This window comes from Drosophila subobscura, chromosome O, assembly GCF_008121235.1.
Source record: "Drosophila subobscura isolate 14011-0131.10 chromosome O, UCBerk_Dsub_1.0, whole genome shotgun sequence".
NCBI lineage: Eukaryota > Metazoa > Arthropoda > Insecta > Diptera > Drosophilidae > Drosophila > Drosophila subobscura.
This window is the reverse complement of record NC_048533.1, coordinates 9,540,975-9,554,876: the sequence shown is the minus strand read 5'-3', so window position 1 is coordinate 9,554,876 and position 13,902 is coordinate 9,540,975. Positions and strand designations below refer to the sequence as shown.

The 13,902-nt window shown below is 44.0% G+C and overlaps 1 protein-coding gene and 1 non-coding gene across 2 annotated transcripts in view; both read left to right on the top strand.

The window, feature by feature from the left end:
• Positions 1–13,902, top strand: part of LOC117899714 — a 54,745-nt gene that overhangs the window by 26,192 nt on the left and 14,651 nt on the right. The window contains 1 exon segment of the mRNA XM_034809929.1: positions 12,118–12,470. Within this exon segment, the coding sequence (XP_034665820.1) occupies positions 12,118–12,470 (353 nt within the window).
• Positions 1,822–1,949, top strand: LOC117899833. The gene has a single exon (XR_004649218.1). It is a non-coding gene; the product is annotated as a U4atac minor spliceosomal RNA (small nuclear RNA).

Sequence of the window (13,902 nt, the reverse complement as noted above, 5' to 3'; positions counted from 1 at the left end):
ACCATCGAATGGTTCGAATGGATCCAGGGAATGAATGAAATATTCAGAGAGGGACATCGGATACCCCCTAGGGCTGATGGCATTTCCTTCTTCTTTTTTTTGTGCGGAACAAGCGAAAATTAACGCTACATTTGTTTTACCAATAAAAAGAATACGGAAAATAAAGAAATAAAAGGGAAAAAGAAATGCCAGGGAAGGACTTTCACTCCGCTGCCTCTCTCTCTCTCTTTTTCTCTGTGAAAAAGGTCAAGCCTAATGAAGCTCAAAAGGCTTCAGCGTAGACTTTGGCCCGAGGCACAGAACGTGGCAGCTCATAAATAATGTTGCCACGCCACGCCTCCCTGTCATCCCACGTTCCTCGTCCACCAGAGACGACTGCTGCTGCCTCATAAACTTTTGTAAAATGCAGCGCATAATTTTGTGACTGTATTTTCTCTGGGAAAACTCTCAGAAAACTTGTAACTCTCGAGACTTGTCCATGTCACACACTGCCGTGGCTCCTCTCCCTCTATCTCTCGATGGGAAGCTCGAGAAGTGCAGTTTATTTTGAACGCCTGAAGGCCATTCTTCGTCCTGGCCGTTGGCCTCCTCCATCCCCCTGAAGGCAGCTGAAAATGCTGCGCTCAGACTCGGCCAAAAGCGTCACACGAAATTGGGTTAACAATTTGTTCGCTTATTCGTTCTTTGTTTTTATTTTATTGCTGCTTTTGGAGCACAGTATTTTTCGGTGGAATTTAAGTGGAAGATGTCATTTGAAACGGGGAAAATAATATTTAAAGAATATTGCTGGAAACTTCAATTGATTTTCTCGCTAGTCTTTACATTGAGAAAAAAAAAAATAATTTTGCTGCACGCAGAAATATTTTACTTAGGCTTCTCTTCCGATGATATTTATTGCAACTAAAAATCAAAATCGAGCAGAAATACCAAATCCGATTCCGAATCAACAGAATCAATCATTGACAGGCAACGAGACGGGCGTCCCTCCAGTAATCATCATCATTTACATGATGTGGCCCTGCCCCGAGCCCCTTTAGACATTGAATACACTTGCCCCGCCAGACGTCGACGATGACGGCGACGACGACACACGCAAGTTGGCAGTTAGTAAGGAAGATGGTCCCAAAAGATGACTAAACGAAATTGTTGGCCGAAATGTAAGCCATTTCCCAGAGAGATGCCAGAGACAAAAGGCAGTCAGCAACCGACAGAGACACATGTCACATCATACACAGCAAACAACACATCAGCACACACAGCAAACGAATGTGAGAAGTGAGAGGAGTTGAGAGAGAAACTATGTATGTCCTTCCAGAAGCATTTGATGAATAAATTTCCGTATTCCATATTCCACATTTCCATGCGAAATTGAATTATATTAGTTTCTCGCATTCTCGTCTTCCTCTCCCAAGGAAATTGCCTATTTATTTGTGAGTTGAAGCGGATTAGGATCCCTAAAACGAAGCCTGAACGGAAATTACAGGGATATTAATTTAAATGTGGCTCCCGGCCCGGTCTTTGGGTTTCTATCCATCACAATCCAGGCAGAGGTAGACAGAGGGTAGTCAGAGGTCAGCCAGAGGGAAGTTGCAAGCATAAATTAATTGTTGCACATAAATATCCTCAGAGATATGATATGATAGGGGTTGCAGCAGAACTCCCAACAGGTTTAGGATCATAAAGCTCACGCCCAACCCCTGCTCCGTGCACTTCTCCGATCACCGAGGATCGGCAATGATTTTTGCAAACTTTAAGCACTTGGAATTCCCAATTGGTTCGCGCTGCAAACTCTTCAGGTTCCGCGAGCATGCCAACAGTCGGTACTTCCTTGTCTTGGGGAGCAGAAATGTCCAATGAACGTATAGTGAGGGCATTGCTGCTGACACCAATTACTATATTCCCGTCTGCCAGACCACACGCTGTGGTTGGTTTTCGGAATTTTTGGCCAAAGGCTCCCTTACTTTATAGGGAGCCGCATATTGAATACATTTGAGAGTGGAAATACGAGTACTCGTGCGGGGTTCTCTTCAAGTCTTAAGCGATGATTGAAGTTCATCTTAAATATCCTTGGGGATAGTGCGCATTTAGCTTTTGATAGCTTTTTCCCCTTAAAACACACACACACTCACTCATCCTGGTATCCTTCCCCCATACCAGATGGCAGACAAACTGAAGCACACCCAAAGAAAAAACCCCGGGTGTGTGGGAGGTGGAAAAAGAAAATGCAAGTTGGCTAACAATAAAGACGTTGTCTGTGCGATGCTCGTTAGCCGAAAAGTAGCTTCAAGTATATCTCATGTTTTTATGTGCTCTCCCCCACGCAGATACAGATACACACAGAGACACATATCCTTTGTCTTTCACTTTTGTTTCTCCTCGGGTGTGGGTAGGTCGGGCATATTGATTGCCTCAGTAAGCAGAGAGCCAGATCCAAACAGAGCTGAGAGATGGAATGGGTTGGGATGAGATGATGGAGTGGATTTGTGGCATGAGAATGATTGACAGGCATTTGTGGTTTACCAGCTCATGGCTCATTATTACCATTTTGCATGAGTAATTCGATATATATCGATCATCTATAGGTAATCGATAAGTTGTTTTTTATTTTATAAGTTCATTTTGGTGTTTTAACATTCGTTTTGATTTTTATTGAAATACGTTTTGGGTAAAAAATACTCATAAATTATTATTATTTATTTTGACATAAAATGTAATACGTATTTTTCGATAGTTTATGGTTCGCTTCGCTTTTTTCCGACCTGCTGTATGTGCACATAAATTAAGTGCCTCCCTTAATGGCACTGGTACAACAAATAGCAGCTATACTCGTATCCTTTTAGTCCTGTGTGGCATGCAGAGCCTTTTGAAATAAAATTAAATTTCAATTACATTTGCAATTTACATTTTCCACGACTCAGTGCACTCGAATCGCATCGCCCCATTGCCGCCCACAAGCTTTTAAGCTCCAGCCATTCGAAGCGAAGCTTATCGCACGCAAAAACCGAAATGAAACCAAAACCGAAACCCGAATGTAACCCTTCTGGGCCCCCCTTTGCCGCTGCTCAGCAGCGTACTCAATGGGTCGCCATGGCCGTCTCTTTATTTTTTTTCGGTGAATATTTGAATGTGTGTGTGTGTGTCCCGGTTCCGACGGATGTCTGTGTGTCCCGTATCCTCTCTCTCGCAGCAAAAGTTACTGCTGCTGCTGCTGCTGCTGCTGTTGTGTGTCATGCAAAAGGGCCAAAAGCAAACGCACTTAAGCACACACACAGAGACCAATACTAGCACCCTATACACACACACACACACACACGGGTAGTGTAGGGCAGAGTGTGTGGCGCACACCCATTGAAAACATTGTAAACTAAATGTTGTTTCATACACCACTCACCCACACACAGTCATAATTTACTCAGCTTGCTTTATGTGCAGAGCGCTCTGTATGGCATTCTGCTGGTCTGTCCCATACCCTGTAGAGAAGGGTATGCGTGCTCAGTTCGTGAAGATTCAACAGAAGAGTAGAGAAAGCTTTGTATTGGGTTTCTTACATACTGAAAAGAGAGAGCAACCAAAGCGGCTTTATAGACTTTCTTGATGCCCAGTCAGATCAGAATATCTAGAACATATACCCAAAATGATCAAGTTTCCCTCTCGGAATCTGGATATTCCTTCTTCGGTATTCCACATCCTTTAGAATTCCCATTGGATCACTTTTCCCTGTGTGTGTTTAGTGCCCTACAAATACATCTAATTACCCGTGGTATCCTCCAGTCGAATTATAGTGCTCTCGTGATATTCATTTCATTCTTTTTTTGTGTGCTATTCATTCATTCATTCACGCACTCAGTCTCAGTCGAAGAGCCAGCTAGTCGGCGAAGGACCCTGTCGCTGCCGCTGCCGCTGCCGCTTGGTGTTGCCTTTGCTGCTTATTGCTCATACGCTCCGCTGTGCGCTCCTCAGTTATCCTCGCGCGCTGTCAACGCATTGTTGTGGGCACCCGGCGCCCGGCGCCCAGGCAGAGCAACTGCCAGCCCCCGCACCCGCCAAAAGCACCCTCTTCGCGTGTCCCGTCCATACGGTTTGTTTGTTAGTTGGTTAACAAATTATTATCAAAAATATATCCTTAATTTCCCGCCTCGATTTCCCCCCCGGTTCTTGTGGCTTTTGCGTCGCGTTTGTGGTGGCTGAAAGTGTCGAAAAGTTTTACAGCTCCCTGAAGTGAATTTCCCCTTTTCCCATGGATTGTCAGCTTTTGCTTTTGTCCCCAGCCCAGCCCAGCCCCGCCATTGATTGGAGTTCATTTTCCCATTTAATTTCAGTTTTTACGTTGTCTCTGCCATGTGCTGGGATTTCAATTTATTCGCGAACTTTGTTGCCGCATTCCCGGAGCGTAAATTGAATTTTCACACGTTACTGGCTTTCACCTCTTGCCCCATAATGCGGCAGATTGCGGTTGCAGAGTCGAGTAGAGCTCCCACGCCCGGAGCGATGATGGGCCATTAATTCACCAAGAAGAACTCATATAAAAAATGTAATTTTTTAGAATCTCTCCACACGTCACACCACGCAACCGTCTGAGGGCTGCTCAATTCCTGTTTCGAAGGGTCTCCAGCGCCACGGAGCCCGTCCAAAACAAACAGACAAAAAATCGATAAAGTTCAGGAGTTATTTACCAAAGCTAAATGGTATTTTTTGTTGTTTGTGAAGAGAGTGTCTGTGTGCGTCTGTTTCTGTGTCTGTGTTGTCCGTGTGTCTGTTGTGGCATTTGAATGGTTAGGACATGGACAAGGACACGCCTGCCTCGGACACAGTGTCCTGCTTTTGTCTGGGCGTCATCAATGGGTGCACATGACAGCCAAGGCAACAAATCGTTGCGAACCAAAGCGCATAAACCCGAAAAATCAGCAAAAATGATTCAAACGCATGAGAAAGATTCTCTTCATTCAACATTTGAATGTGGAATTTGGCAGGAGATGGATAGGAGATGAGTTTTAGGATTACGCAGGTACGGAACTAATATCCGAAGAGGATTAATCGTTTCATTGAGTTCTCCTATCGAGAAATACTCTTCTTTTTAGGGGCAGGATATTTACGGTCATATTTGTTAGATTTTAGTGTCTATGTAAGTCAAACCGGAAAAGAATGCCCAGGGAAGCTTTCTCTCTATGCCAAATATTATCCAAGTAAAACCTCTCGTTCCGCTTCAGCTCTCTTTATTTAGCTATTGCGATTCTCTGAGGACAAGACCTGGCAGCCAGTAGAAAAAAAAATACTCTGCGAATAATCTTAAGTGCCGAAATATTTATTCGTTTCGCTCCTACCAAACAGGAAAACACTTTAAACTTTATTTTCACACTTTACTTGCAAGTAAAGTTATAAGAGAAACCTGGGCAAACAAATCAGTTTTCTTTAATGCAATATTTTACTTGCTTAAGTATTTCCTGGAATATCCCTTTCCTGCAATAAGGGCATTCCATCAACGAAGACAAGAGACGGGAGCAAACATACAAGAGGCCGCCCACTCACTCACTCACTCACAAAAGAAAATCCAATCATGCTTCGCCGCTCAACGCTTTCCTCCACCCCCCAAATTTCCTTTCTTCCACTTTAGCGATGTGATTTCATCCTTGTTCCCTTTTTGTTTTGTTCTTGCTGGGATTTTATTTTGCTTCGGTTTTTGGTTCTAGCATCCAGCAGCCAGCAGCCAGCCTCCCATCTCGAGTTGAGTGTGGCAATTATATTTTTATTGTTCCTGTTGCCAAATTGTCTAGCAAAAATGTTGATGGCCGCCTCGGGGCAGCAGCACTTGACTTGAATGGTGGCTGCCCAGGCACCCTGCTGCTGTCCAGCTGTAGAAGCGGATCCTTTGGTGCATAGACAGAGAGAGAGAGAGAGAGGGGCAAAGGATGGGGCAGCAGTCGCTGGTTAATTCGATTGTTTGCTTCGATTGCGATTTATACGCTTCAGGGTTTAGGGAAAAGGGAATGGGGAGCAAGAGTTTAAACCTGAAAAAATAGATTTAGGGGCATGGAGCAGCTCTACATCTATGCAACGATGAAGGGAGTTTTTGCAGGAAAGAATTTTCAACGGAATTGCATGGAATTAGTTTGGGAAGATTATTGTATAAGAATGGTAATAGATGCAACAGCAGTTAAAGGCTTCTGATGATGACTACACAACCTCAAGTCGGAGCTTTCCATTTCATTTATCTATGATGTATCATTAAGCAGAAACCACTTAATAATGCAATAACAATTTTCAAATTAATGACAGTATCCATCCACACAGTTTCACACTTGCATTTAATTAATTTTGTGGTCAAGTTTTGCAATTGATTGAATTTTCAATCTGCCCAATCGAACGACGACGAAAACTAAATCGAATTTCCTTCATGTGAAAATGCCATCTAAAAGTTCACCGGAATCCTTAATGGAGCAATCAGGCAGGACTTTCCACAATTATATTTATCACTAAATGTGCATCGCTTGAGTGAAATTTACTCGTTTATATTTGCTATAATTTAATGTAATGTTTGCTGAGGCTTACACGAGGATTAAACTTTTGCCTGTCCACGTCCCACGTCCAGTCCTTTGGGTCAAACGAAGAAAGGAAGCAAAACTTCTTGTGTGGGTGTGTGTGTGTGCAAAAAGGGAAAACTTGGCTCATTAAATTTTCATTGTTTTAATTTGCGCCACGTGAAAAGCTCACTTACCAGCGAAGGCAGGAAAAGGAGTCTGTGTGTGTTGGCAAGAGTGTGGCTTCTGTGGCTAGAGGAGTTCCCTGCTTGGTGGCTAGCTGTGAGGGTGCTGCACAGTGGCAGCGGGCTTCAAGTCAAAGTGAAGCCAAGCCACGTTTTTACGACTAATTTGGCTAATTTGAGAGCACAGGCTGCCATTCCTGCGAGCTGCTGCTCCTGCTGCTTGATTTTCCTCTGTTGAAGCAAGCTGCTAAAATCAATCTCAGTCAATTAGGCGCCCCTCGAATATTAGTTTTTTCCCAGCGAACTTTTCTAAAGTTTGTGATTCGCTTTTCATTTTTTATTTTGTTTGCTTTGGCCAACAAATTAAAATTACTTTTAATTAAATTCGTGGGTGGAGAGCAGCTCTCCTTTGCCATGTGCCGCTGCTGCGCCCCAAAGTTCCCTCCGCTGCCAGTCCATTCGGTAATTAAAAGCAGGATAATGAAATTACACTCTCTGGATGGATGAATGGATGATGGGCTCCACATTGAATACCCTCTCTCTTTTCTTCTCTCTCTCTCTGCGTGTCGAGAGACTCGAGAGACATTAGCATATAGATTGAAAGACTCAGACGCAGATGGACTTCTGGAATACAAAGCATATTAGGTACGGGCTCTGGAGGATAACTGAGAGAATTGTCTCCAAAGATGAGATCTTAACCTTTCCTAACCTTTCGTAACCTTTGCTTTTTCGCCTACCCCGATCCCAATCTAAGACCGCTTTTGATTTATCTTTAACCTCCCCTCGTCCAGCCAACAAATTGTCATTGTGCTTGACCTTTCGTTAGTGTATGAGGACCGTTACCTTTTTCTGATTTATGCCTTTGCAAATGCGATGCTAGCCACTCCCCCCCACTCGTTTACTCTTTTGGCCCTCCTTTCAAATGGCGCTGCACATTAGAGCGCAAGCAGCTCTAATAAAAATTAATGTGCCCAACGCTTGGTGGCCATTTCCACAAACACACAAACACACAAACACAAAAACACACACACCCACACACACTTACACAACTTAATGGTGGGAATGTCCGCAGGATCCCTGGCCACATGACTGTGCGGCATAGCCCTGACGGGTGCAGGCCCTGCACCTGGATTGTGCCTCTCAGTCACTCAACTCGTTATGCAATTTTCTCGCTGATGGCTGCATTGTTGTTTCGTACTCAGTAATCAGAGAGCAGAAGAGCGCGGGGGTTTAACAGGCAGAAGGATGGAGATTCAAACCGTTAGGGAGTAGGATTTATAGATCTGTCAGTCTGTTTATGTCGTTGAATGACTGCAAGAAGAATCTATTTTTGGTAAATATTTCCATAACCATTTCAAGTGCATTCTTTTGGGACCTCTTTACTCTTAGGTTCCCCGTAAAATACGAATATCAATGGGTATCCTCAGTCCTAGAGTACGAATATCGGACTATCATTTGCTTTCGCTATATGTACCCACCTCTTTCTGTCTCCCTCTGGGCTTTCGCTGTTGCCAATTTATTCGCACTTATGCACGTGTCCACAGAAAACCACAGAAACATAGACAAAAGGCCAGAGGGGTGAGGGGTGAGGGCCTGCTCCATCACACACACACATGATCCTCCGGCACGTTGTTGGTCGAATCAATTTCATGCTCATGGCTCGTTCATGGCTCGTTCCCTCCCCCTCCTGCAGACCCGCCCAGGAAATGTCTCCCCTTTCCAATATTTTCTTTTCGGTTGCTCGCCTATACGTTTTCGTTTTTGTGTCCTTTTAGCCGTCTCTGTCACTCTCTTTCTCTCTCTGTCCCTCTTTCTCGTTTGATGCCTTTTGCAATTTGTTCGTTTTCTTGTGTCAACAGCCACAAAAGGGGGCTGGCTGTGCTGAAGAGTGCTGCTGAATGGGTGATGCCAAGGTATATTTCACGCTGCAAGAGAGGGGAGCAGAATCTGAAACGAACGAGAGAGAGTGGATTAACCTTACCCTCCATTAAATATACCTTGGAATGGTGACACCTTTCCTCTGTCTCTGTCTTTGGCTGTGTCTTTGCTTCTCTGCTTCTGACCAAGCTCTTGACCAAGTTGGAACAATTAAAACGATTTTTCTTCTTGCCTTCCGTTTCGCAGTGCACTCTATCAATGTCCCCATGTCTCCCCCCCGCCATCCTTCGTTTCAAATCCCCCCACTTGCCGTTCGCCAAATGTCAGCTGCCAAGGACACAAAATGTTTACTTGAATTCGAGAGCCACGTATCCACGCCGTGTGCCGTAGGAGTCCTGTGTCCGGTGGGTGGCACCTGCGTGTGTCTTCTGTGTTCCTGCATGCCAAATGAGGGGCACTCCAATTGCTCCGTCGAGCACTCTGTCAAAGTTGTCCATTCCTTGATTGATTTACAATTGAATGCCGGTCATGTTATGGCCATAAATTGCCATTCAGTTAGACTCCTCGATTATAGAGCAAAAGAAGAGTACAGGAAAGAGGTGAAAGGAGTAAAAATCCATGGGTAGGCAAAGGTCGGGACTCCAAATTGAACTTTGGAATGGAACCCATTTTTCTTGGAGCATAGGTTAGGAAAGTAAAAGGAAAACCAAAAGGCTAGAAAAATAACTTTGGAATTTAAAGCAGTAAAAGCGAAAAATGTAAGAAAATTAAAGGAATTTCTTGACATTTTACAAGCACTAGAATCTGTTTCAATTAGTTAAAGTCTAAGCTACGGCAACGGCAACCCTTTAAACGATTTCCATATTTTAATTTAAGGGAAATCCTTTTGCCCAGCCCCTGTAAACTAATCCCCTTGTTGTGTTGAATCCCTAATCAACTTTGCCACTTCATCTGCCTTCTGCCACAAGTTTCGATGGTTTCCAACAACAAGTTGCATTCCAGCAAGCAAGGGGATTATTCATTTGAACATCATACTCGTACCCCCGATAGCCATCAAGTATACGCACCGTGCTCTCAGTCGCAACGTTTTTGGCTTCTTTTGATAAGCTTTTTTGGGTGGCTTTTTGCTGGCATTTCGTTAGTTTTCTAGCTTTTTGTTGGCGTTGTTGGCTGGTTGCTATTGTTGCCTGATTTTGACGTTGAGTTTTTCCAACTTTTGCTTACTTTTTTCCATCCTAAATCTTTTGTTGCTGTTTTCCATAAGTTTTGACTCCTTTTTGTTCGGTTTTCTGTTTGCTTTCGCTGTGGTTTTAAGTTTGATTATTCTGTGGCGCGCTTGGAGAAAGTTCTCTCGGAACCCTGTCGGCCATGTGTGTAAGCCCTGCCAACCGCATGTATTAATAATAATACACACAGAAACACACACAAAACCCACAGAGAAATACTCGTACCTCCGCAGCCTCTGCAAATGTGGTTCCTTAGGTTTCGCAAAAAAGGTATTATACTCGCACCCTACTACTGCTTATACAATGGAAATAGAATTTGTTGTTAAGTTTTGAAGCTTTTGGAAATTGAAAGCGTTGCCAGATTTCCCCAGAGGTGTGCGGCAGCTACCTCCAGCCATCTTGTTAACTAAGTTGCACATGCCACCACGCTCCACGGCAACACACACACACACAGAGAGACCCCCTCTGGCACGCCCATGTCATGGCTTATTTAGCTTGTACGAGGAAATGCCCAAAAGCATTTGGCAGATGCCAACTTTGGAGGTCTTGGAGTCTACGGGTATGCTGCTGTTGCTGCTGCTGCTGTTTCTGCTGTTGCAACTGCAGCCCCAAACTATGGAAAAGTCTGTGGACAGAGGCTGAGAGGAGTGAGGAGGAGATGGCAGTGCTGCTGTAACTGCCACCACATTTTGTATGCTTCGTTAAGCATTCTGTACAATGCACAACAGAAGCGGTAGAAGCAGCGACAGCAGCAGCAACACCCACAGAGGTGGCAAAGTGGCAGCTCGACTTGGAGGGAGGATGTACAGTTAGTTTCATGGAAGATGTTTCCAAAGTTTGAAGCTCTGAAGGTGAATGATAGACTGAAATCCATTTCGGAGTACACATGGTTACTTACTTCAATGAATATTGGAGGATATTTACAGCTTAAACCTCTCTGAAATATGAATAATTTCAATAATAAATAATCTATTGAATGGGAGAGTTCACCGAAACAATTGTCAGCGATCAGAGATACATTTCCTGATAGTTCTGGTGAGCGCCATTGATGAGTGCCAGAACTTTTGCATCAGATTTTGACGATCGAACTCAAAACATGATCGTTGCAATCCATCATTGATCGCTGGCGAAGTAATCCTGGCGAACGCGCCCAATGTATCTAAAATCTTATTCAGCATATTATAAATGTTATCCCTTCGGAATGCAACACAACCCTATAGCTATTACGTGGACTGTAACAATCCAAAAAAATCTATATGCTCCAGGGTGGAGTACAATGAGCGGCGGAGTGGTGGGGTGTGTCGAATTTTGTTTGCTTGTTGTTGCAGCTGTCGGTGGGACCAAAAAACTGCAAATGTTTTTCATATATATATGTATATTTTGATATCAGACAACTAGCGAAAACCGAATGTTTTGCCACTGAACTGTCAGTCACTCAGTCAGTCGGTCTGTTCGCCAGATAATTCTAGCGTTCAGTGTGCCAGTCCAGTCTCTACATCCCCCCTCATCAGAGCTCTCTCTCCTCCACACAGTCGATTGTTTTTATTTTGCTTTTGCTTTGCTGGCAAAATGAACATCTAATATCGAATTTGAAATTGATGATGCATCCAGAATTTGATTTCATTTTGGGAATTTCTATTTTGCTCTTTGTCTCCAATTGAAGCGGGCGGGGGAATGGAATGGCATCGAATACGATGCGATGCCAAGCGATGCGATGAGATTGCCAGAGAGAGATAAGAGATGGGGGGAGTTTAAAGTGAGAGTGAGATAGACACGGCTACACCGGCGGCTGGCAATAGTGTGCAGGCTGTGTGGGCTTACAGAGGGAATATTTATGCACATGCAATTATTTATTGTATGTACACACTGGCTTACAGGAGTGGGTTTACTGAGAGGACACTCTTAGAAAATGTACAGAAAATATCAACTCGTAAAATAACTAGAAAAATAATATTTAATAAGTAAAGCTGAGAGATTTTGATTGGTTTTAATTTGCCATGTGGCCTAAGGGGTACTCATGTGCCCGGGGTACTCAATATCTCGTACCGCCACTGTACTGCCAATCAGGCATCCATCCGTTCATCCATTTGTGGGGCTGAGATTTTCATTTTCGCATAAGCTGCATTTCGCAGCGAGACACAAAAGGCAAAAGGCCGCTGAAAAAAGCGTGTGGCAGCAGTTTTCTATATTTTTTTTTATTTTGCAATACTTTTGAGCCTGACAACATGAATCTAACAACGAGTATTACAATAATCTACCAAATATAACATTCAATTGCATTGCTAATCATATATTTGCCTCTTTTTGTTGCAGGTTCCATCATGTTCCATGTGCGACGGCGACCGGCAGACTCCCAGCCGCGAAGGCGCAAGAAAAAGCCGCTGGGTGCGGCCAATGGAGCCTCGCATATGTCCGGGGATCGCGAGGGACCCGTCCTGGTGGAGGTGACGCACAGCGGCGATGGCGGGCGGCGCATTAAGCTGGGCAGCGATCCCGTGGAGGTGGGCTCGGCGAACACCAATTGCCTGCAGCTCTTCGGTCCCTCCATACAGCCCAGGCACTGCCTCATCTCGCTGCATGAGGGCGTCTGCACGGTCACGCCGCTGCACACGGACGCCCTGACCTTCGTGAATGGCCACCACATCAGTCAGCCGACTATTTTGCATGTAAGTGGCGACCTTTTGCCCCCTGCCATGCCTACCGTGCACCCACCTCCTCCTCCATTATGTGTCTTCCATTAACTAATTGCGAATAATTCGCTTTAATTAGTTGAAATTCTGGCACGTCGCAGCTCGGGGCACGGGGCACGGGGAACGGGACACCGTGGCGAATGCTTAATTTGACTGATGAAATTTATTGCCAGTCAGCAGGCGACGCTCCCATGCACATACCCCACCCACCCACATGACCTTGACCCGCTTAAAGTTTAAACTGCCTGAAATTTCGAAGAATCTGTACACGCTGAAGTCCTTTCTCACTTGCCGTGACATTTCCCCTTGAGTTTGTGGCAATTTTCGGTGACTGTTGGTGGCATGGGAAAAGGGTGCCGTAAACGCTGAGGCCTAAACAATTTTGAGTGTGAAATTAACTGGAAAAACTGGCACTTAGATGCGATGAAAGTAGGAATGTTACATTTCGTGGGCTTTAATTCGAATTAAAATTGTTGATCCATTACATAATAAAAGAAGTAACTGGCTTTCGGAGCATTATTATATACATAACGATAGGTTGATTCGTATGGCTCCTTGATTACCTGGCTTTCAAAAACCATTAACACTATTTTGGGATACGCATCAGGGTTTAATGTATGGAAATTATGCATCGGGAATGTTTGTAGCGAGACAAGTGTGCCGGTAAATTCAATTGGCTCTTACTCAATCGCTTGTAAACCATTCGATACTATCCCCCCAACCAATTCAATTATCAGCCCGCATTCGGTGATTCCATTTCCACTTCAAGTTCATTATCAGCTTTAAGTTTTGACCAGAAAAAGCCATAAAATACCCCACTACTTCCTACTTTTTGTGCACATCCACATCTTTTATGTAAACGTATGAGCATGGGGGCCCATAGACAGCCCCATCCCCCCGAATAGGCTTTGAGTTGCCGCCGCTGATTTATCTTTTGTTTTGACAACTTTTTCGACAAATAAACAAACACACAACCGAAACACAAACACAAAGAAAACAACCAATCGAATCGACAAGCAAAAACAACAGAAATTCAAGGGGGAAAACTGAATGAAATGAATGGCTCTCCTCTCGGCTTTCGATGTTCTCACGCATTAGCAAAAAATAAAAAGAACGGCAGAGAAAAGTCAAACGAGAAGCAACACAAATTTGCCAGCGTTATATAAAGTTTTGTTATTCCTTTTGTTTTTGTTGGTTTTATTTCGAGTTGAGTTTCCGCTTGATAAATTTCAAACCAAATAAACAGAGAGAGAGAAAGAGTCAAGGGAGAATCCAGAATTCAGAATCCGAGCAGAGATAAGCTTCAAGCTCTCGACATTAGCCACAAACTGTCTCCCGAGACCGAGAGAGACAGAGAGTAAAATTGGATAAATATTTTGCGTAACTCACTGAGCAATCTTTTATTTTT